The 24,661-nt window shown below is 38.1% G+C and overlaps 1 protein-coding gene across 1 annotated transcript; it reads left to right on the top strand.

Annotated features, from left to right (window-relative positions):
* Positions 1–660: 660 nt before the first annotated feature.
* RELL1 (RELT like 1) lies at positions 661–22,883 on the top strand. Its single transcript, XM_063401754.1, has 7 exons — positions 661–848; positions 9,728–9,967; positions 11,739–11,810; positions 13,088–13,145; positions 15,735–15,974; positions 16,628–16,814; positions 20,134–22,883. Exons 1-6 carry the CDS (start codon positions 761–763, stop codon positions 16,806–16,808), a joined length of 879 nt encoding a protein of 292 aa, XP_063257824.1. The 5' UTR covers positions 661–760; the 3' UTR covers positions 16,809–16,814; positions 20,134–22,883.
* The last annotated feature ends 1,778 nt before the right edge of the window (positions 22,884–24,661 follow it).

Here is a 24,661-nt window from a genome sequence, read left to right as displayed (position 1 = left end):
GATAAAGCTGCAGTGGTGGCAACCCTTCCACAAGGCCCTGTGGCTCCTCGGGGCAGGAGCACTGCCGTGCCCCTACAGTAATCATCTTCCGCGCAGCTCCGATAACAGGCTCCGAGCTGGTGCACACAATTGCTGCTGACACACCTCCTCAGCCCTTGGGCCATGCTATGCCCTGGCAGCGAAGAAGCTGCCGGCACAGCGAGCACGGCGCCTGGGGCGGCAGTGGCAGAGAAGCCTTTCCTCGCCACAGCTTGAATCCATCGGGAGACACACCCAAACCTGCCTGGGGAGAGCCTCCCCCGTGGGCAACTCCATGACGGTGGCACTGCACCCCAGGCACTCGGGAACCATTGCGGCACACGACCAGTGCCAAGCAAACGAGTCCAGGAGTCACCTCGGACCCTTCAGGAGACGATGCCCCGCGCCCATCTTGCCCCCTCGCCGCACCCCAGCGTTGCAGTTGCGAGGCTCAGGAAACCACATCTGGGAGTTATGATACTAATGTGTGGGTGCCTTCGGGGTAAGCCCCACAGGAGTGTATAAAGATCACCCCCGTTAACGCTGGACACTAGCACCGCGCCTCGCAGCTTCCCCACGGCAACTCCGGCAGGGCGGGCGCTGCGGGGCAGCACCGCCCCGGGCCGGCGGGCCCGCGCAGGCGCTGTGCGGGCAGGGCGCGCCCCGCCGCCGCTGGGCCGGGCCGGGCAGCGCGGCAGCGGCCCCGCTGCCAACGCGGAGCAGCGCGGGCGAGGCGGCGGGAATGGCTCCGGCGGCCACCGGCGGGGTCCCGCCGACTGCGCCATCGCTGGTCCCGGTGACTCACTGGCCACGCAACAGCTCCGCTCTCGGTGGGTCGCTGCGGCCTCGGTCCCTCGCCGCGGTGGGCACTTCAGTCCGCGACTCCCTCGTTCCCCGCCGGCGGCCCTTGTACGGCTCCGCGGCTGTGACCTCGCTGGCAGCACGGCCTCACTCGCCGCTCGGATGCCTAGGCTGACCCCGCTGCCGCTACTTCTGCCGGGGGCCGACGCGGTTTCCTCGGGGTCCCTGGCATTCGAGTCCCTGCGGGGGGCGAGGGAGGAGAGCGGCAGGGCAGGGCGCGTCCCCCTCCGGGGAGCGGGCTGGGAAGCGGTCGAGGCTCCGCAGGGCTGAAGTTTGTCCCGCCTGTCAGCGGAGCGCGGCGGGGCCGCTCGGGCGGGCTGCGAGTGCCCTCGGCGATCACCCGGTGCTCACTGTCGGGACACCCCGGCCTGTGGTGTAGTAGCTGTTGGGCAGGGGTGGCGAGGGGAGCAAAAACCCCAGAACTATAATGAGCTGTACGAGCTCGAGTCTGGAAACTCCCTCGTAGCTGATTAACTGGAATCGGATGGCTCTTAAGATAGAAGTGCATTAAAGAATTGTTTCTATTTTACCCTCACTTGTGAGGTTAAGCTTGGCTTAGCGTTTAGGTTTTGGAAATGAAAAGTTGACTGTGACGCTTGAGAACTCTGAAGAGCCCTTGCACACATACAATATCACCAGAGGAAGTTAGTTTAAAATGACATTTTCTTTGTTTATGTCTAACCACAGCTGTTAGGGTACTAATAATCTCAAAATGAAACTGAATTTGTTGCCTGTGCAGTCTGCAGTGCTCTTTTTTTGTGCATTGTCCGTGATACTCAAACACTTGGAATAAAAATTGATGCTCATTTCCACTTTCACCTTGATCAGCTGTATTAGTTTGGGGGAGGTGTGACATAAGTAGGAGTGTACCAGCTTGTTTGAGAGTAAACTTTCAACTTAGTGGAAACAGTTAAGATGGCCATACTTACTAGCAAAGAATAAATCCAGAAATATTTCTTTTCTGGCGTTCCTTTTGTGTATGTGTATATTACTTGGTGCAGGCAAGCTTAGTCAGAAGAGTTTGACATATCTACTATCTGCTGTTTATTTTCCAAAAAGCAAGACGAATGGAAGACTTGCCATCCAGTGCTTCGGGAGAGTGGAAAGAAATAAGTGTAACTAGGCACCTTGAATTTCAGATTTATGTTGACTGATAGGTGCTATCTGAGGACCTGAGGTTTCCTATGCAAAGGCAGGAGGAGGAGAGAAATTGTGCATTTTTCTTCTCTTCTTGATCATGACCAAATATATATTTTTAAAGTATATATATATATATATATAAAAACAGAGAAATAAAAACCAATTTGTTCTTTGGCTGTTACTTCAGCATATTACTGCATGTTTATACATGCTGTGGTTACTATGCAGATTACGTACTAGTGGTATCTTGAGGAGGCTGTTAACAGATATTTCAGTAAATGAAGGGATGAGTATAGGTAGGTTTATACAGGCTTTTTACAAATATTTATATTCAGGATTGCTTTTATATTCAGGATTGAGCTTGAAGTTGGGTGGAGAACTCTTGGTATGCTATGTGCATTTATAGGATTTAATAACTAAAGCAGCAATTTAGTCGCATACCTATGTGAATAGGACTGTACTTATGCAGGCTAAAAGTTGGGGAGTCTAGCAAGAGATGGAAAAGCTATGAAAGAATTTTCTCATGGGTTTGCAAATGCTTTCTGTCAATGTATGTGCTGTATCTCAAGATTGCAGTATACCTCTTCACACAAGAGATACTTTGGTTTGGGTTAAATTTGATTTTTGACTCCTGTAAACTAGTGAGGATTGTAGTTAGCATGCATAAATTCATTGATGTAATGTGTTTAATGGCACTGATTTAGTGCTACTCACTAGATGCCAGTTGTACTTGTAATTTTAACCAATGATATGCAATAGTACTAAATAACTGATGTGTCCAGGAAGGATTTTATTTCATTGCTTTTTAATGGCCATACTGGTGAAATGTCTATTTAATGTACTGTAGCTGTTTACAGGGTGTGTTTTATTTGAAAACTGAAATTTGAGGAACAATTTTCTGGCAGAAATGCAAATGTAAGGCATCAGCTCTGTGTATTTTTGCCGTAGGAGCTATATGCTGCTCAAGTAGAGACCAAAGGAATTACACCGTCAGCACTGCAATTTAGTACTGGTAAACAGTGAATCATAAGCTTTTTGTCTCTCTATATGTTAATGCAGCATTATCAAACACATTATGTTGCACAAAGAGCATACTAAATCTTCCTTCCCTTTATATTTAATTTTTTCTTTTTCTCAACAGGACAAAACTGCTCCATGTACTGTTAGGTTTTTTTTCTCATTGAATTCTAAATAATGTCAGATGCCTAATGTCAGATCTGGTGTGGTGAGTGATGATGGATTAGGCTCGGTCTTCACTGTTGGTTCTTAACAAGCTCTGTCTGGCTGTGAGGGAATTGCAGTGCTCATTGCAATTATTTCAGCACTCAGAGTTGTTGAGTCTTATATGCATTATACAGTAATACTTCGAGCTATATTTTTTTTGTTGTGAGTAGGACCTGCCTTACATAGCAGATATCTCCTTTCTGAATCCCCACCCTACCCTCAGGCGTTCAGAGAAGCGAGTCTAAAACTTTCTGCAGAAAATCTACTGAATGTATTGATAGGGTGTGTAATTCAGAAAAAAATGATATTAATAACGAACTTGTCAGGGTGGAAACTTACCTCTCAGAGTAGAAAGCTCTCTTTCCAGACCTGCGAAATTCGCCTACAGTCAAAACTTCTGTAGTGACTTCCATGAGCCAGAGATTTTTGTCTCTAATGTAAGGACTCTTAGCAGGCTCCAGCCTGAGTTACTCTGAAAAGCTTGGTGGTTTATGGTTGTGAACACAGTGTTGGGTACCATGGATGCTGTTTGGTGTTAAGTTCAGGTGGGTCCTGCCTAAGACTTGCTGCCTGGGTCCTGCTGTTGCTGTTCACAAAGTAGGTGCAGAAATTCTTAATCTTAACTAAGCCCTGCTTAACCTCTGAGGCAGTTGGCACTGTGTTTAGTTGTCAGTATGTTCCTTCATCATGGGGCTTCCTTTTTGTCGTCTCACTTCCTGCTTATTTCACTTCTGGTTGTAGGTTCTGATTACTACAAGGAAGCTAGAAGAAATTAAGCGGAATTCACAAATGTGTTGAATGTTCTTCTTCGATGATAGATGTTTTTCCTTTGTTATTCACTTCAAGCATATTCCCTGAAGTACAATTTCCTTGAACAATAGACAAAGCAAGTGGTAGGGAATAGGTTTTCTTCACTTAAGAGGTTTTTCCCTTTAAAAAATAAACTTTTTTAAATCGCTTCTTTACTGACTTTTCTGATTTGTTTGCTCTCTTCTGTAGCTACCACTTGACTAGTAAGGCAGAGAAGCCCTAACGTTTCCTAATTATTTTGTGTGTGCTTTGGACAGTGGTATATTTTGTCTTGTGATTGAAATTACTAGTAGTTTAATCTGCTTATTTTTGCAAACGCGATTTGGCTGTAGTGTCCACAATAGATAAATACTATTTGAATCAAATAACTCGTGAAAAGTGTATTTGTTTTGAAGTTGCATCCAACTGTTCTTGTTAATTTTACTATTAGTAAAATAATTAAATATGTGTATTAAATGAATACATGATTACCATCAGAGTAGATGATTTACCTAAATGATTTCCTTGCTAAGAACCTGAATTAAGAATCTAAAAAATATTAATTCAACTTGATTATAGAAACCTCTACTGCAGCTCTCATAGAATGCTTTATCTCTGAGTAAGTTGAAGATACTGAATGAAAATACACAACTGATTTAGAATTTATTTACTTTTGAGGAAATATCCACCACTTCTGAAATGCTAGGAGATACAAACTGGCATTGAATTAACTTCACTACAGCTCAAATTTTTAAAAGTAAATTAGTTTCTTACATTCTTGAGATTGAGGTATTTAGTGTGTATTTAGGAAATTGAGCTAATAAACAAGGAGTTGTTATTTTTATGCCTGAATTTAAAAGCATGTAATTTAATATGAAACAAGTTTTACGCTAAATGGTACTTAAAATGAACGCTATAAATGAAAGAACACATCCAGATTGAGCAATCTGATCTAGTGGAGGTGTCCTAGCCAATGGTGGTGGTGTTGGGATTACACAGTCCTTAAAGCCCTTTCCAGTCCAAATCTCTGTGATCCATCTGCCTTTGCTATCTGGAGGGAGGAAGTGTCGTTAGTGTTTAATGTGGTTCAAAACGCACTTCCTCTAGAGCCAGGAGCGGATGAAGCACAAGCATCATCATCAGGTGTCTTTTCCTTGCAGGGGGAGCTGGAGCCACAGGCTGCCTGGCCATTTCTCCTCGTGGCATTGCCACAGAAAGCTTAAGCAATGCTTTTGACAGCAGTGGTGAATTGAACCACAAGTGATCCTGGTACGAAAGAAAGAAAAAAGCAAAGAACCAGAAAAGCCCCCAAAAGAACCAAAACCCACCCATACAAACAATGTTCTGTCTTATTGTCTTGAACCTTAAGTGATGGCCCTTTTTTCTGCAGATGGGTAGACTGGCACATTAATGGTGAGGAGGGGGAGAAATGCCTGAGCCGATGTTGCTATGAGGCCAGTTTTGCAGCTGTACTTAGCTGAGATGTTTGAGGAGATTGTGTGCCATACCATAATATTTCATTTCTTTTTTACTTAAATAGGTTATATGTGATTGTATTTAATTTGTTTAAATATTAATTAAAATGAAGGCCAACAAATATTAATTAAAATGAAGGCCAATTGTTTCTGTATACTGTGAGATTGATATCTGTTTCATTTTCATGCCTAAAAGCACGGAATATGATTTTGTAACTCCCTAAACTTCACAGACAAGATAGTGAATATATATGTACTTTTTTCTAGCAGGTAGGTTGCTCAAATAATCAAATTCATAACATGTAAATAAACCTTTTTGAAAGGCATGCCATAAAAGCTAACTGGCATGGGCATAATGGGCAAAATCCAAAGTAACTAAATAGGATTCTTTACTAGTAGAGCAGGGAGAAGATTACATTGTTGTTTATGGGCCACTTTCTGTAAATTAAACAATACAAAAATAAGTGGAATGTGCTTGAAGTAATCAGATGGGTGTAGCTCGTACTTAGATTTAGTACAGGAGATTTAGAAAAACAGTGCATTATTTTAATGCTGAGTTGTATATTGCTAATAAAAGAACTAAACTGTTTTGATCTTGGTTATTAAAACAATTTGTTTTTCACAAATCTGAGTTGTACTTTAAGCAAGATAGGATTAAGATTAAATACTTCTAGAAATTTGTCATGTACTTTATGAAAAGTTTGACTATGCCATGTAAAAATTGGAATTTAATGAAGCGTGAAGTATTTTTCCATTTATGTATTAACTTTTTTGTTCTTATATTCTGTTTCCTGAAGGTGCTGTAAATTGCCTTGAGCAATTGCTGAGGTGGAAGAACACTACCTTTGTATCTGAATAGCAGTGATTAGAACCAAAAGACTTGTCTGAGGTTGACTATATTTTAATTCTTAGGTAAGGATTAAGTCAGGGCAGGCAATATTCAACTTTAGTACTTGGCATATATTTTTAAGCCAATGAGTACATGGGATCTGATTTAGTAGCATGAGTGCAATTTATTATTTACAGCTTAAGCGTCACTAAATGTGCTGAATATCACTCGCGAATAATTTCATTTAGATGACATCTTCAAGTAATTTTCATATCTAGACTGGTATACAATGACTGGTTTATAAAAATGCCAGGACAGCAAAGCACTGAAATAAATCAGTTCCTTTATGAACTGACTCAAGTCAAGGAAGGTTGCTCTGGCCTGATTAAAACCATTGAGAAGCAGCATCATACATCACAGGAATGAGGTAAACTGTCAACAGTCTGATATAAGCATAATGTGCCTCTGGGGAGAGGGAATAGGGAATGTGCAGTCGGGGATGATGTAGCTGTGACTTGGGACAGAAAATTTATTGCCCATTTAGCTACTCAAGGCTTGGCTTTGCATTATGTCATAATTGCTCAGGGTTTTGAGGGCAGACTGTGTAGGGTGTTTGATAATGAAAGCTGAGTGCTCTGCTTGTACACAGCACCAAGTATTTGATTCAGCTAAGTTAGTTTCTTCTAGGATATTTTTGCTTTGCTTCTGGTGAATTTTTGTGTCTGAAAAAAAAATGAATGGTATCAAGCAGTTTCTGGACTTTATGTAAATTATGTGTTTTTATAGAAATGTTGTTGATAAAATGTTTTACTAGTTATGTTTGCTTCTTGTTGAATTTTAATGAGAGGATTGAATTTTTAGGTATCTAATTACAACCAAAGTCCCATAGGCCTATGTAAATAAATTAGTATGTTGACGTATACATGTTAATTTAGTGGATTTTTAAATGAAAAAGTACTTCTATGTTTTCCTTCCTAATTCAAGACCTCTATATACCTTAACCCAATTAATGGACTGTATGTTATGGAGTGTTCAGTTGATAAATTATGGTTTTTCAGCATTCTTCTGTCAGTTAAAAAAGTGCCAGTACAGGCACAATTCTCCTTTCCACTTGCCTGGGCTGTGCCTGTTTGAGCATTTGTCTAGGTTATCATTGCCTGTTGACTGCAGATGAGATTTTAGTTAATGAGATTTTTTTCATTGGTGTATCATGTGGCAGTATACAAGCAGAAGGACCAAATCATAAAACTGATTATGTAGGAAGAAAGAGAAACAGAAAACAAAGAAATTGAAACCATGGTTCTTGACATGCAGACTTTTACAGGTGTCACTTGTTAATGAGGCTGGGAATCTCAACCTGAGGGGTTCTTGAGGGTTTACTCTTTTGGAGGGTGATGATTAAATTGTGTTTATGTTTTCAGCAGTTATGTTAAGCTGGTGGGGTTTCAAGTTGATGATTTTAAAATAATTATGCTTGACATTATACTTTTTTTTAATAGAATCATAGAATGCTGAGGATTGGAGGGGACCTTAAAGATTGTTCAGTCCCAATTCTCCTTGCACCACCTCCCACTAGACCAGGTTGCTCAAGGCCTTATCCAACCTGGTCTTGAGCTGCCCGCACAGTTAAAATTTTTTTGCACATAATTAATGCTGCTGCCTTTATTTTTTGAACATACTCTGAGACTGTGGTTCCATGTTACTAACATGACTCTGGGAAACTTTGTTCTAGATGTACTTGGGTATTCCTGCTCATCGTTATTTCCCCACTTCAGCATGCTCAGTCAGTGGATTGTCTTAATAGAGAAGTCTGCCAAACCTCAGGCTATACTGATTCAGTAAAATGACTGCTTAAAAATGAAAGATTTTTTTGTGGCATTTTTTTCTTAAAACCTGGTTATCTCAGTAATCCAGTTTAAACCTGTTTTCAGGGCTACAGTCTGTCAGGAGCACAGCAAGTGGGGTAGCAGAGAACTGAATGGGAGGGTACCTCCTAAAGCCACTTGGCTATTTGGAGGAATTGCAGTGAACCACGACTTGGAAGGCCTGAGGCATGGACCTCTAGCCATGGGATAAGGCCCCCTTGCTCTCTCGGTTTGGTGAGAGTTCCCTGCCATGGTTCTGTGGAACATAGATATGTGTTTGGGTAATGCATGCCACTCTTGCCACAAAGAGAGGCAGAAAACCTAAAAAGTTGAGTTGAAAATTTTGTGACCCTTCCACAAAACAGCGCAACTAGCAAGTGGCTGTTGATAGTAGGGAGGCGTTTCCCATTCTTTCTTAAAATGGATACAGTGCAACAAAATCCAAAGTATCTGCCAGTTGTTGTCTTACATTTGAACATGAAAGGTGCTTATTTATTAATACCCTTAAGAGCTTGTGATGTATACTGTTTCAGTTGGATTTATTAGATTCTGAGATGTTGAGTCATCCAAGTAATACTTCTCTGGTAAGATGGCTTTTCTCCTGCTTCGAAAGTAAATGAAACTACTTTGTTGATCAACTGGCATACTTAGTGGCCACTGCTACCTGATGAGATAGAAAAAAAAAAGAAATTCTATTTTGGTATATTAAAGCATGAATTATAAAATCTTAGAACACAAATAAACTGCATTCAAGATCAGCCTTCTCAGTTACATGATTGTATCCCTTACCCTTTCCTGTCTTTTGTTTCCTTGCAGTATAAAACAGTTGCAATCTTAAAGGGGTTTACATCTGTGAAATTCAGGACTTAAATAAAACAAAAGTGCTTAATTGTGGATATAGTGTGTCACAGTGCTTCAACTTTAATTCTTTGCAAGAAAAAAGAATTCTTTCATGTCCTGTTTCAAGTTTAAATACAAAATGATTTCCATATCTCAGACAAACAAAGAATAAGCCCACCTTATTCTGATGAATAAAGGTTAGATGCTCTTTCTTTTGAGAATTCTCACTGTCAAAAGAAAAATAAAAAACAAATCTATTTCTTTCACACCTGATAGTTTTTCTAAGCAAGGGTCAATATTAAATCCTGTATTTACTCTTGTATTAGGTAAGGATCCACATTTTATTGGTAATTTTACATGAACGAGGAGCAGTGGTGGTGTTACTCAGCTGTGAAATATGTGAGCCCTCTATTTGAGATTTCAGGCCTGTCAGGCTACGATATGGTTGGTTCCTCACTGTTACCTTGAAGAAATATCACACAGGCTTTTTGGATGTTAAATGTTTGTAGTTGTTTGGTGAAGAGGGAATATCTGCTGTTTCTGGTGTAAGTTTTCAGCCAACAGAGTATGTGTTGTCCTCATCGTTGCAGAAGGTACTGTGGGGATTTGGTCATGCTTGCAATTTTCTGAATTCTCTCAAGTGATTTACAGTGTATAGTGATACATGTGTTTATTGATTTACATAGATCAAGAGGTTCCGTGGGTTTTGTCAAGCCATGGCTTACAGACAACTACTTTGACAACTAAAGTGGATGGCAATGATGGCAAGGCTGAACACCTAGAGTATATTGCCTTTGCTTTGGTTCCTGTTTTCTTCATCATGGGTCTCTTGGGGATTCTTATCTGCCATATCCTTAAGAAAAAAGGATATCGTTGTACAACAGAAGCTGAAGAAGTAGAAGAAGAAAAAATTGATGAAAAAATAGGTAATCCAGTCTAATAAACAAACTCCTATTTCTGTACATTGCAACTACTATGAAATAATTTTTTGTGAGACTTCTGTCATTTCTGTGTCTATATTTGACTTCAAAGCAGTATTAAGAATAATATTTTTTTATTGTATGTCATTTGGGGCTTGATCTTTGCCAGTCAAATCTAGTTCCGCTTTCCCATGCAAGTCTGCTAACATCAAGTAAGAGCTTACATAGGGATCAAAGTATCAGTATTATTTGTTTGCAACTCCACAGATGGAGTCACCAGATCATTTTTCTGCATTCTACATACTGTTAACAACAAAGTATTAATGTACTATTAGGTGCTAGTTGAGAAGTGGCAAAAAGCTGCCATTTAAAGCCTAAAAGCTTAGTTTCTGTGTTTTAGAATCTTAATTTTTTCCTGTTGTGCTGTCATTCTCATCTCCCCTCTCTTTATAAAACCAAGCCTTTGGACTGAATATCTTCATTCTATTTTATGTAATGCTACTTATAACTTTACCTGAACGATGCCATTGTTTTTATCCTAAGGTTTGTTCATTTGTGCCCTTGTTTTTATTGTTCCTTATTCCCATCTATTCTTACTTGGGGGAAAAAACAGATGTTACCATGTGGGAAGGGCTATAGTAACATGGTGTATATAGCATTTGTAAAATGTAAGTAAAAACAAAAGTCAAGTCACTTGTAAATGAAGTCAATAAAATGTAAGTAAAGGCAGCAGTTAAGTCACTCCTCTTCCTTCCTTCCAGTTAATTTCTTTCAGTGGGTTCCTAATGAGTGCAAATTGCAGTGGCTCTGTGGTAAGGGTAGACCCATGTGGTGCAGTGATGATGTGTCAGTGTGTTCCTGAGCATGCAGTGCCCGGGGCAGCCGTGCAGGGAGTGAGTGGCACTAGCTGATCGTTCCCCTGAGTGGGACAGGGGACGGGTGATGGAACGGGGACATCCCCCATGTCTCAGTGGCAGGAACTAGCTGCCTTTAAGTTACATTGCAAAGCTGCAGGTGTTAAAATGAAGCCTGGGTACAGAGGTGGGGAAACCCCTAATTTACTCCCTAAGAGAAGAATTTAGAGTCTAGCCTTTCAAACTTACCTCAACCCCATTTTTTAAAAAAATAAAGCATTGTAATAATTATTAGGGGAGGGCACAGTTTTGCATCTTCACTGCTTTAGTTCCCCAACTGATGATCTTCAGTCTTTGCAGGTTATTCTAGGGAAGCTTTTAATATTGTTAATGAGTGCATTCTATTCCAAAAGTTTTCATTTTTTTTTAATTATTCAGTTGTTATGTCCTTGTAGATGTGGTGAAAATCTTAAATTGAATCCACCCCATACTGAAAGCCGATATTACCTGTTTTAGAATAGTCATAGGAGACAGTTTAATGTTTTGGTTTGGGTTGGGTTTTTTCCTCCCTGTTGTTAGGATTCCTCCCTGCTCTCTTGTTTGTCTCCTCCTTACTAACTAGAGAAGGAATTTTGAAGTATGTGCAAATACTGAGCTTAATTGATTCTTAGCTGAATTTGTTTGGGCTGATGTACAGATGACAAACCTGTGTTTATGGTTTTTACTGATTAAGGATAATAAAGTCTTATCTAAGCTTTCCCTCCATAGTGACAGGAGATCTTGCCTCTTTTTTTAAAATGTAGTTTCTTTTGGTGTGTGTTTGGTTTTGGTTGTGACTTTTTTATCATTATTTGTTTTTAAAACAATCCAGTTCTTGATTCATAAGGCCAAGATACTGACAACATATCTATTTCTTTGCACAGAAATGAATGAAACTATACATGAGAATAGTGACACTGTGGGACAAATTGTTAACTACATCATGAAAAATGAAGGTATAGTATTGTGACATTGAAGTTAGCAGCCCTTGTGATGGTGTTCTATAGCAAATATTTTTTTTTGGATAGTCTGATGTATGGTATGTTCATGTGCTTTCATTTAATAACCAATTTGTTCATTCTTAGCTCTTTGAAATTGTCTTTACAAGGCAGTAACTTCAAGGACAATAGGGAATTTTTGTGCTCACTTGAAATTTGTTTTGTATGGTAAATTCTGGTCATGTATATTTCCAGATATTTTAACTGTTTAGGTATTTGGGGTTTTTTGCTTCAGCTTTTTGCTTTGTTTGTGAAGTAAAAGCTCAGTGTTGCTTTCTTAGTGGCAGTGCTTAAAGCCTGTAGAAACTTTTATGTTTTGACTAGATGAAGCTTCTTGTCCTGAAGTGATTCTTGCAGCTTTTGTCTGATGAGAGGCTTGTGCATAACTGAGACAATTGAGTATATAGCACTGGTGTTGAATTTTGTACATGTTGTCTACATGTGTGTGCAAAGTAAAGTATAAAGAGGAGGATGTGACTGAGCAAACAAAATCATAAACAAAATCAAAACCAAAATAAACACCCCCTGGAAGGCTTGGTTAGTTCAGAATGTATTTTCCCAGTAGAAGAAATATTTAGGAGACTGGATTTTTTTATAAGACCAGAGTCTTCAACCTTTTAATTTTTGATTTGTATAAATCAAGAGTTCTAACCATTGAACTGGCTGTGAGTTGCCTCTGAATGAAGATTAGTCCTCTGGAAAAGTGGTGGTTTTGGGTTTGCATGTGGAGATTTTTGGGTTTTGCTGTTTGGGGATTTTTTCTCATGTTTTCTTTTTTTAGACTGTTAGCGCTTTGAGTTTGTGTATTTTTTCTTAAGATTGGGATTAGGTAATTCTTTGATAAGAACTGAGCAATTGAAAGTTCTTGGCTGATAAGGAATTTGCATTTTGTAGGCCTCACTTAAACTGATGTTTTTAATCTGAAGTTGGGTTAAAGGTGTGAGGTGATTCAGAGATCTTATTGGAGAGTTTGTTGTAGGTGGCTGTGTTTCATGGCTTGCAGTGGGGTGGAGCTTTGAGGGCAATATGAACTGAAATTTTAGTAGCTCATGTTAAGACTACTCATAGAATTATTATTTTTTTCTGCAGCTTTCTCTTATGAAGTTTTTGGAGATACATAATGCAGTCATCTTTCTTCTAAATGAAATTTCTTTGAGGAACTTTAATTTTGGTTTTGTTTTTTTCTAAAGTTAGAACCGTTCACTTTTGAAGAGTTCTGTTTATTCTCATTGCAGCAAATGCTGATGTGTTAAAGGCAATGGTAGCAGATAGCAGTGTCTTTGAACCTGAAAGGTAATTACTCCTCATTTTAATGCATGTTTCCTGAGGCAACTAAAAGCATGTGCTTTCAAAGGACTTTGTTTCCTGAACACTTCTAAGACTACATTGCATGCTTGAGTTACCAGCTCAGAGGATAATACTTTGATTTTCTGTTGTGTCTGAGTCCTTCATTTTAACATATACCCTGGATTAGTGACTGACTGTTCTGGTTATGTGTTCTAGGTACATGATGCAGTTTGACTGCATTTTGGGGTAAAGATTTACAGATGCTGCAAATACTGGTTTACTTTGGGGTGACGTTACGTACGAGGTTGTTTAGTCCAAAGCTACTCCGGCTTCAAAGAACAGAACAGCACTCATTTCATTTGTATAGGTGCTAACTTAGAAGAGATATCTTTTTCTGTGCCTCCTTTGGTTTACTTTTTCATTATAGTTGTGGCAGTAGACATTGGTTGACCTACCTCTTAGGATTTTTCACTGCACACCTGTTTAGATGTAGAGAAAGCAGCTTTGCCTTAGATGCATTGTATGCGTAAAAAAACTTGTTGATGCATCATATGTGTAAAAGTGCTTGTATCTGTACGAGTGGTTTTAGCTATATCTAGACTACTCTCAGTACACTTTAAATACAACCCTGTGTTCATATTTAAGGCAGAGGAGATGAAAGTGCAAGTATTATTGTGTTACCTATAAAAGAAGTAGGAGTATATAGTTTCAGCAAAACAAAGAGTTGAGTATGCAACCATTAAACACCTCTTCTAATGGTGAGAGGCTTGATTATTGAAAAAAAACCCTGAATATCCAAAGGGGTTTCTTCTCAAGTATAGATATTTTTAAACTTTTATGGTTGTGTAGAAATATTTATTTGAATTTTGTGCATAGCCATGTGTAATGCTATCTTGAGTGTTTTAGACTATAGTTTCAGTAGTGTATTAAAATATGAATAGTGAGGAAGAGGAAAAATGATTGCTCTTACAGAATCTGACAGATATTCCTGAAGCTTTTGTAATCAAGTAGAAATCCTCTGTATTTCTTTGCAAGTTCAGGGTGCTGTGAAACTTCCTAATTATAGAAATAGTTATGGCTGAGTAAAATCTGCACTTCTCTCAGTTGAATCCATTCATTCTGTCTTTGCTTCAGGTATTGAATAACTTTATTTTCCGTAATAGCATTTTCTTGTTTTTTTGAAGACTATTAAATATTTCTTGTCATTATTTTTATTTTGAAGATAAACATCCAAGTAACTCCCAGTCTTCTCTGGCACATTTTATGTCTTTAATTTGTTCTTTCTGTTCACCTTTGGAGCCTCTGCAGTTTGTTTGTATCTTTCTTGAAATGAGATTTCTAAACCTGCGTGGTAGGATCAGATGTGGCATGATTAATGCTGAGAAATGTAAATTTAGGTTCACTTAGGCTGTACTTCTGTTATTTCTGCTGTTTGTCCTTTTAAAGCAAGAATGTTGTTAATGATTCATGTTCATCTCATGATCCTCTTTTTCTGGTCAAGAATGGTCATCTGTCTTGTTGCTTTTTAATCCTGGTTTGTGTAAAGGCTTTCTGCTAAAACACAGAGAATTTGTGTTGTCCTTATGCAGTACATCCAGTATTTTTGGTATTGTGTATGTGTGTCTTTCCTATGCATGTTCTCCTCTCATCATTCTAATTTCTTATGTTTGGTGTTGCTATGGGTGACCTAAAGTCTGTGGATATTTTAACTATTCTATTCTGTTATCCAGTGACAGATTTAAAGCACTTGATGTCACCAGGACCAAAACCCCCACATTTAGTATGTCTTTGCAGTTTCACAGCAACTACAGATATATTACTTTCTGTATTTGTTTTTAGTATTTTTTACAATGTGTGTTACTCTACAGTTATTTCACTTTTCATGAGCTCTGGCCTGCTGTGTTACCAGACAGTGTTAAAATTGATGCTAAAATCCAAAAAAAGTACATCTGGTTTCTATCTATGCTGTTTGCTTTTCTGTTTTAGAGGAAAATCAGATTGATTTGACTAGATAATCTCAAATGCTTTTTGGAGGTTGTACTGCTTTTTCTTTCTTTCTAGGTGCTTAAAACTTAATTATTTTCCCCTGAAATTGAATGATACTGTTTCTTTTTGTCTTGTGGTACACATTTTAGTTTTGCCTCCTTTCAATATTGTGGGACTGTGCTCTTCTTCTGGGAGTTCCTTGAGATCCTGTAACAATTCTGAAATACTTTGCATAGTTTTTCAAGCTAGTTCTTTTGTGAGTGTAATCAGCTTATTAAATGTCTTCATCAGTATAAGTTCATGTAACCTGTTCTCTTCTACTTTGGCCTGATTCCTCACCCCCCCACACCCCCCCCCCGCCTCCTTATTTCCTTGTCTTTTGTGTTAGTTACCTTAACCACATGACTGCAGCTGAATTAATTTGTGAAAGTGATTCTAACTGCAAAAATACACTATTGGAGGGAGCTGTAATCCAGACAGCCTCGCAAATAAATGTTTCCTGTAAAAACTGGTTATTCACTAGCCATAACTGAACATCATACTTTTTCCTGTTTAAGAAACAGTATTTTATAGTAAGCATGAGATTTTCTTTATTTCTTCTTCCTACAGCCCATTATCTCCTACCTCTCCTGAGAGTCCCGTGAGTCTGGGGACTCCTTTGTCGCCAGGCGTTGTTCCCTTCAGACACAGCTGCAAAGCCCATCACTTCCACACTGTCGGAGGAGTGGTGGAAAAGGATGTTTGTACTCGCTGCAGTCACAAACGATGGCACCTCATAAAGCCAGCTCAGAAATCTAAAGAGAACAGAAGAAGTCGTATCGGAGAAGTTACAGTCCTTTCTGTGGGAAGGTAAGGCTTAGGTCATTTTGTTGTATCCTTCTCTTAGAATGCTACAGTGGCCAGTGTTGGATCAGATATCCTCTGATTCTGCTCTGATTATAAAGTCAGTGATTTTTTTTTAATAACCCTGTTACTGTTAGACTGATGTTATTTCTTGAAGTAGTAAATGTGCTTTTTTTTAAGAACTATATAAAAAGATGGAGATGTACTGTGGGTATAAATCTAAGGCTCTTGCTTGTTTGATACAGGCTAAAAAGAAACGAGAATTGCACACTAATAAATCTCTCTGTTTCTGAATTTGGTATTTCTTAAGTAAGTCTGAGGCTATAGAAACCACTTCATTCTCTTTGTTATTTTTAATTCTTACCTTATATTGTAGTTGTCTTTGAAAATTACTATTCTAAGAAGTGATATGCAATCTGTGGATTCTGCTTCAAAACACAGTTCTCCAAGAAAGTGTGATTCAGCAGTAGTGAGTACTAGAAATACCTGTAGGTGATAGAAGGAAGATGCTCTGAAGTGAAGCAGGGTACATGTAGGTGTGTGCTCTGACATTTTATTCTTGGGACCTGGAAATTTGTTTCTACTCATGCTGTTGCTCCTGAGAATGATCTAAGTCATCTGTGAGGAAATACAAGTGAACTTTCTTTTGCTCCCCTCAGATTTCGAGTCACAAAAGTGGATCACAAATCAAACTCCAAAGAACGGAAAAGCTTGATGTCTGTTACTGGTGTGGAGAGTGTGAATGGTGAGATGCCTGCCACGCCTGTGAAACAGGATGTCAGTGAGGCACCTGCCACACCTGTGAAACAGGAAATGCAGGAGAGGAGAAGCTCAGAGTAAATGCAGGTATCAAACATTTGAACGTTTGGAATTCATGCTGAAGGTGTTATGTTGTGAAATATGTAAAAGTAATCAGTACAGTTGAAAATGCATCAGTTCGGTGTGAAAACTCATCTTTCAGTTTCAAAATTCTCTACACAAGTCTGCAAGAATGACATGTGGTCACTCAGTTAATGTTAAATTTGGAAAGGCTTTTTTATCCACCAAATTCGTATGTAACTGTTTATTCAGACTTTGTAACTAGAGTAGGTGTTGAAATAACTTTTGTGGGTGTGGCATCACTAGTCTAACAGATAAAATGTCTGCATATTAATTTTTTGGCAGTAAACAATGGCTCAGATTTAGTGGCAGTGTGCTTATTGTCCAAAACAAACAAGTGCTGCTGGCAGTTGTATCACTGGAATAACTATAGTTATTCGATAACTACAACTGATTTGTTATGCCTGCTGCTTTGTACTGCATGCTTGTGTCAGATGATTGCTTACCAGATACTTCTCTGATAGATCTGTGGAGCTTTGACTAATAGCAATGGAGTCACATGAAACTGCTGATCTCATGGGGAACTAACTAAGCCAGGAGGTTGGGGTTTTCTTGTGAGTCACTCAACTTCAGTCAATTGCTTGAATTGCTCTGTTAAGCATGTGAAAAACATGCCTGGCATGGTTTTGAAATGCAGTCCTTATTGTGGTGGTTTTTTTTTTAACAGTTTAAAATGTTGGGGGGAAGAAAAACCCTGGAGGTTAATACGGTTTACCTCTATTTGATGACATGCTGATGGATAATGTGAAGGGGAAAGGTGATTTTACACACCTGTGGTTCAAAATTCACACTTGACCCTTGAGGAAGAAAGGTTCTGGGGTGGCACAGTAAAGGTACTGGACTTGAAGAAAGTGAACAAATTGCACAGTGCCAAACTCTGTGTATGCTGAGAGAGAGGATAAAATTATGTTGTGTGAAACTATTGGTAGCCTCAAATGGAAGACGGAAATGCACAAGAGGAAATTGGGTCTGTTTAGAAAAGCAACAAGCCTCAAATGCCTTTGAGTATCTTGAGGTTAGAGAGCTGGTATGCAGTGGGATACTTCCTCCCAACCCTTACTGACAGCAGGGTTTGACTGTTGAACTAAGCAGAGTGTATTTGTCTGGCCTGTGTGCCGCATCACGAAATTATACCAAATAATTACAAATTACTGCTTTTGAGGAAGAGAGAGTTGGAGATGTGGTATGCTTCCAAATAAGAAAAAAGTTATGGAGGGTAATGGAGTATTGACTTTTTTTTTTTTTCTCAGTAAATAAGAAGACAGTGATAGGCCAAATTGTAAGGAGGTGGAGCTCATGTTTCAAAAACTAAGAAATTGGAATAAGTGTCTTTATTGCTGGACATTTATAAGATCAGACTGGATAAATGCTTGTCTATGCCAGTGTTTCACAGTTTTTGATCTGTAGCCCATTTTGGTGAATCACAGGTGCCTAGTGGCTGCTGTTTCACTGCTGCACTGAAATCTGTGTAGGATCTACAGATGTCAGCAAAAGGCAAACAGTACTCTTATTCTCTGATTCAGAATAATGTCCTTGTGCTCAAGGTGTTTTTATGTTGGTGTGGTTTCTATGTCTTCCCTTTTAAAAAAACAATATTAGCTAAATGCAATAGAAGATAACATCTTCCTTCACTAGATTGGCATTTCCATGCCCGGCTAATTGTTTTGTTATTTCTGTGACTATTTTTATTTCTTTTCTGTATCTCTAGTGGGAAATACAGAAATCTCATCAGATTATTCATAAGGATTTTTTTCTACTTAAAGGCCAGCTAGTTATCTTCTCATTAAGCATGAGAAATAGAAAGAATAGAGCATACATAAAAATAAATTACAGTGCAATTTACTTTAAAAAGCCCCATCATTTTGAAATCACTCAAAATATTTTGTAGTCCAGTTTTCTGTCTAATTTGCTCTTTCTGCTCCTAAATAGGAAAGCTATTCCCTGTAATTACCTAAAAGTTCTATGAATTTAAACCATTACTACTTTAATTTAAAAATAAGCTGTTCTCTAGAGAGATATGATAGTAAAGCTATAAAAAAATTGTCCATCTATGGCAGCTTTTTATTGTAGAACCTCCCTTACGATTAAAGTTTTGCCCTTTCTGAAAACAAATGTTCTAATAGCAGAGAAATGGCTCAGCAGAATATTTTAATGGTCTCTTTAGTCCAACAGAGCTATTTTGTAAATCATCTGGGAAACCAGCCAGGTCTGTTTGATTTGCACTACAAAAAATAAACAGCTCTTGCTTGAAAAAGGGTATGATACTGTTTCCTAGCATGGTTCTAGATCAGTTTTTGTGTGCTATCGTGAGAAGCTGTTCACGTGTAAGCAGGTGTTAGTTAGACCTTTTCTTCAGCTACTTATTTCAGCTACTTATTTCTTCTCATAAATTACTGTAGCCCAGTTTACTGAAACTGAATAGATAAAGACCATTTAAGACTTTTGTGCCTCTAGTCAATACATTTCTGATTAAAGCTTATGGTTTGGGGGAATTTCACTCAGATTTTCAGATGCATAAGAAGAAGGCAGACATAAATGTGTGTTTAACTGCTGCTAGAAAAAGGTTTTTCTGTCATTCAGAGGCAGTAGATTTGTGCCTTGTGGCTGACTTTAACCACTGTTAATGGGATTTCCTGTATGAGGTGGAATTCCTGAGTTGGACGGTACCTGAATGAATTAGCATTCCTGATTTCCTGTATTCACTGCTACTCTCAAGTCCAGAGTTTTTTTTCCCCCTCAACTGATATGTTCTGAAGCAACCTCTGCAGTGTTTCATCTTACCTAGTGTCTGGCTGGCTGCATCGTTGGAAGTTGTAGCATGTCTTCTCTATGTCTTCAAGGTCCATGTTCCCAGCAGACTTCATTTCATCAGTTAATTTTATTTTATATATGCTTCATGGCACATAAAAAAAGAATAGGAGATAATTGAAGTCAAAACTTTGAGTTGAGCTCTTGCACATCCATTTTAAGCTACTGGGTAAACAGAAACTGGTACTGGTACACTGAAGCTGTGTAACATTTTCCATTGGTAGTGCTTCTCACTGTGGTGTGATTTGTCACTTTGTCCATGTGTTTGTCCATGCATTTCAAGAGTTCAACTAGCTCAATTTTTAGTTCCTCTTTATGATTTCACATGCTAAACTTGGAATGCATGGCAAGTACTTCATGTAATTGTGGCTTGTTTTTTTCCATTTCGGAGCACCTGATAACTTTTTATTTGGTGTGCCCATCCTAAAACTGATTTTGCTATTTAATTTATTTTTAGAATTGTTTTCTTCTCTTACAGGTGGAACTTTCAGAAGACGATTGTCTGCAAGCACTTTGGAGAAAACTGAAAATTCCCAAGAGATGCATACTATTTAAGGAAATGTATTTATGGCAGTGTAGCATTTTACAAGTTCTGTGATGTCATTCCTGCAAGGTTAAACACTTAATGGTTTTTGAACAGTAAAATAGTAACATTTAGACACTTAAATACTGTTGATCTGTGGGGACATCATAAGGAATGGCTTCATCTTGAAAAGAAAACATTCGTACAAGTTTTTGGACAGGAAAGATAAAAGCTTTATCAAGTCTTAAACTCTTTTTGTACTTAGACAAGCATTTATGAGCTCAATATTAAGAGTAATACAATTACCTCGTGGATAAACTGCATTCACCCCAGTGGCTCATCTGGATTTTTCTTCTCCTGTTCTGCCCACTTCAGAATTGACAAGTGTTTGATGAAGATAAAAGCCAGCCTTTGAAAGTTGAAAATATTCTTTTAATCTAACTGCTTGTAGCCAAGTAAAACATACAGGGAAATAATTGTGCCAGCCAAATCTGCATGTGTGCCTTTATTACATAAGCCCTCAAACTCTGTGCAGGGTACCTCACAGTAAAGACTGGTTCAGTTTTATGTGGATGTTAAATTAAATTGTTGTTCCCCAGACCCATACCCCTCCCTTAACTACTTAACATAGGCTGAAGAACATCTTTTCCTATGCAGTTGGATGAGTTCTTGGTGAGGTCACTTTCCTCAAGGCCTTGTGTTCTCCTGTTTTCTTGTAACTTCTCACTCATATTTCAACTCTTAGATAAGGATATGGAATATTGGGTATTAAAAATTTTATGGAATATATACTAAAGTGCTTCAGAATGTCTTTATTGGACTAAGGGTAGTTGTATTCATTGGCACCAAAATCTTAAGTGCTACTCTATCACCGTGGAGGCCCAACCAGGAAAACAGACTGGGGACACAGATCTGGGTGCAACAACAGCAGCAGGGCAGAAGACCTGCCCTTAGTTTATTTTTCCATTTTATATCTGTGTCAAGGTGACCATGGATTGGAGAAGGGTATCGCCACCTCTCCTGTCACATTGGTCCAGGAGGCTGTCATTCAGCCTCCCCTTCTCTTGGAGAAAGTATTCATAACATTGCCAATATTTACAAAACATGGTCCTGTGTTTACAATTCACCAGCGTGAGAAACTGCACGTTTCTCCTTTAATATGAACGCTCAGCAAACCAGGAAAATTCATGGCAACACTACTCCATTCATATTTTAAGTGTGACTTAATGCTAAAATTACCATGGTATTGTGATGTTAATTCTCTGTATCTATTTATGATCTCAGCTTTGTCCTTTTATTTGTTTTGGGGAGGCAAATCTCTGTAACACTTCAGCAAGCTTTTCTGTGTAATAGAAAATCATATAGTTTGAGTGCCTAAGAATATAAGCTGTAATGTAAGGCATTTTAGTAGAGATCGTACTATATTCTGAGAACTAAAAACTAATCTGCTTTGTGAACTCAGTGAAAATCAGTGTACGTTTTTGAAATGCATTTATTTTAAATTGATACCTTCAATTTTTTAAATACAAATGCTCTAAATTGTGTTTCTCCTTCATATCTGAGAATTGTGTTTCTTCATTGATTCATGTATGCAGTGTTAACAGTCAGTGTGTACAAAATTACTCTTCCTGCTTGTGTATTAGTTACTCTCATGTCTTGTCAGGAAACATCAAGTTTTTTCACTTTTGCTGCAAGTATGTGTTGTTGGTGGTCTTCCTTCTATGTGTATCCACAAGATACTGACTGCTCCTATGATTATGTACTTTTCAGTGATGCTAGAGCTGCCAAAAAAACTCTACCACTACCCACCCAAACTTTGAAAATAATAACTGTTTTATTGTTCTTTTTAAAATTGATATTTTTAGAGATAATTGTCTGTCCTTGAGTATCCAAAATAACTGTTTGGCCAGGACTCTAACTTCAGTGTTTAGCCCTGCTTCCTGCACCCATAAATTTAAAATCAGCTCATGAAATCTCTTCAATATTTAAGTACAGCATAAACACAAAGCACATCTTACAGGCATATATTAAGCTTCACATGATTATTTGTGTGAAGAATATTTCTAGAATATTTAATTAGTATTGGTTGTAGTAATAAGCTTTCAGTTTCCAAGAGCTTGATATCTATGAGTATAAAATGTTACTGGAAAAAGGGAGCATTGGAGAAAACAGCAGTTTTCAAATAGTTTTCAGAAAGAAGATACACAGTTACTGACTGTTCCCAAAGCTTCTCCTAAAAAAAGGGCAGTTTGTCTTGGTATTGCATCTTGATACATGATGGGTTAGTACTGCGAATAAATGGCAAAAGGATGGAAGAAAGTATAAACAGTAATATGTATTTTTTTACTTATTTTAAAAATACTTTGTATTTCGATTCCATTGAAAATGTGTAGAATAAAAGGGATGGAAAGATGTTGGATACGTAAAACATTGTTTACCTGTATAAAGTAATTATGTAAGGTATTATAAGACCTGATATGTGCAAGAATTGAATTTGTGTGTTGCTACCTAAGTAAGAGAGGATTTAGAAACTGTGCCTATTTTATTGCCTTTAACATTTTAACACTACACTGCTGTTTTGTAAGGGTATGGATTTTGCCATATTAGTCTGCTTTTCTTAAATTTGATTAAATGTATTTTTAACAAAATAGTTTATATACAACTTTTATACTACCAAGCAGTAAATAAAAAATATTGATTCTTAAGCTTGCTTCTGACTTCCTTAAGCCGACACCCTTTAAGTGAAACTTAGTTTTTGCACTGTCTAAATGTAAAATGCAATCTTTTTGCCTCTTAAGTTTTTGTTTATGGATGTAGTGAGAAGGTTAGGTTATAGTGTGTTGTACTTCCAAGCAGTTTTATTTTCTTCAGAAAAGACAAAGACTACTTTGGTTTCGTATTTAAATGGGAAAGGCAGAAATCTGTGCTTTAATACACCAAGCTGGTATTTTAGATTAAAAGTATCAAGACTTTTAACTTTTTATTATATTTGATAATGGAGCTTTTAAAAAATGATCAGCATTATTTTTAATTTTTCATAAGGTAGGGAACAAAAAATCACAAATGACAGGACTCTACAGTTATTTTCTCTCAGCCTGTGTCTGTCTGTGATACTACAATGCTTGTTACATCATGTTCTCACAAATGACTGTGATCTGTAAAGGGCACTAAAAATGGGTTTTGCTCTCTGAATAGTGTGAAGGAGTCTTTAAGCAAGTTGTGGCTATCTGAGATGGGATTATAAGTGTACTGTCCTGTTTACAGGTTTGGGTTTTTTTATTTTTTCAGTGATCCTAGCAGCATCATATAGGGTCTGTTTTGAGCTCTGTATTTGAGCTACAACCTATTTCAGAGGTTGATATACAGGTGTGATTTATATTCAGAATGTTAAAAAAAGATTTTTTTTTTTTAAAAAGTCTTTCCAGGTCTTAATCTTCAGACAGAATTGAGACGCTGCTGCTGAAGCTTCTGGAAATTCAACACACTATGTGAGTCTCATTTTCAGCCTTTTTTTTTGTTGTTCCTTTTTTCTTCTACAGACAAATTGTGTACTACATGTAGTACACAGTTTTTATTAAATAATATGTACTTAGATTGAAATACAAGAGGATCGATACATTAAAGTTTGAGAAATTCTATTATAACTGGATTGAAATAGACAAGTCCTCAAAAGAAACACAGAGAATTTTTTTCAAATGGATTTTGGTTTTTTTTACATGGATTAATTCTTGTGTTACTTTTCCTGAATGCAGGCACATAAAGCATTATTCCAAAATTCAAGATCTTACCTTATGCTGCTGTAGCAAAACAGTCCAGGGAGCTACTTCCATGTTTAATAAAACCTGATTTTACAAGTAAAGAACACAGAGCCCATATGTAATGTATTTTTGAAACATTTCTTTTGCTTCTGAATCTCTTTATAAAACAGCCTCAGCTGAAAGCATGCCATAGTGTACCTAGTTTCTCATTGCCATTTTCTTACTGAACTCTATCCCTGTTTTTCACATGTACAGAAACTTTGGCAAAATTGGTACCTTACACAGTCCCTGTACTCCCACGTGTGTTATGTGTCACTTGGTGAAAGTGTTAATTCAGCCAGCTGGTCTCGTTCTGGGGGAATGCTAAAGCACAGCTGTTTTCCTGTGAACTTTGGTCTGCAGATGTTGCAGCTGTGCACTGTCTGCAGAAATGACCCCACTCCAGTATTCCTGCAGAGAGTGTGTGTACAGCTTGCAGTGGGGAGCTCTTTTGAGGCTGCTGGAGTTATGGGGCTGCCAGTAGCAGAGCCAAACTGAAAGACACACAAGAGGGAACTAGGCACTAAAATCATGATAAGAAATTAACAGGAGAAAAGGGTGCCAGATAAATTTGTTGTCTGGTTGTTTTCTTACTGTTTTTTTTCCCCTACAAATGAATTGAGCTTGTACTTAACTGCATACTAATACAAAATCATGTGGGTTAAAAAGATCCTTTTTATGAGATT

The sequence above is a fragment of the Prinia subflava genome, chromosome 7 (genome assembly GCF_021018805.1).
Source record: "Prinia subflava isolate CZ2003 ecotype Zambia chromosome 7, Cam_Psub_1.2, whole genome shotgun sequence".
NCBI lineage: Eukaryota > Metazoa > Chordata > Aves > Passeriformes > Cisticolidae > Prinia > Prinia subflava.
Note: the sequence above shows the minus strand (reverse complement) of the source record. Positions and strands in the feature narration are given on the sequence as shown.

Excerpts from the sequence above, each read along its gene's own strand:
- RELL1 (XM_063401754.1), top strand. The coding sequence starts at position 761 with ATGGCTCCGGCGGCCACCGGCGGGGTCCCGCCGACTGCGCCATCGCTG. Across the intron at positions 849-9,727 it reads ACGCAACAGCTCCGCTCTCG|ATCAAGAGGTTCCGTGGGTT; the intron begins GTGGGTCGCTGC and ends TGATTTACATAG. Across the intron at positions 13,146-15,734 it reads AGTGTCTTTGAACCTGAAAG|CCCATTATCTCCTACCTCTC; the intron begins GTAATTACTCCT and ends TTCTTCCTACAG.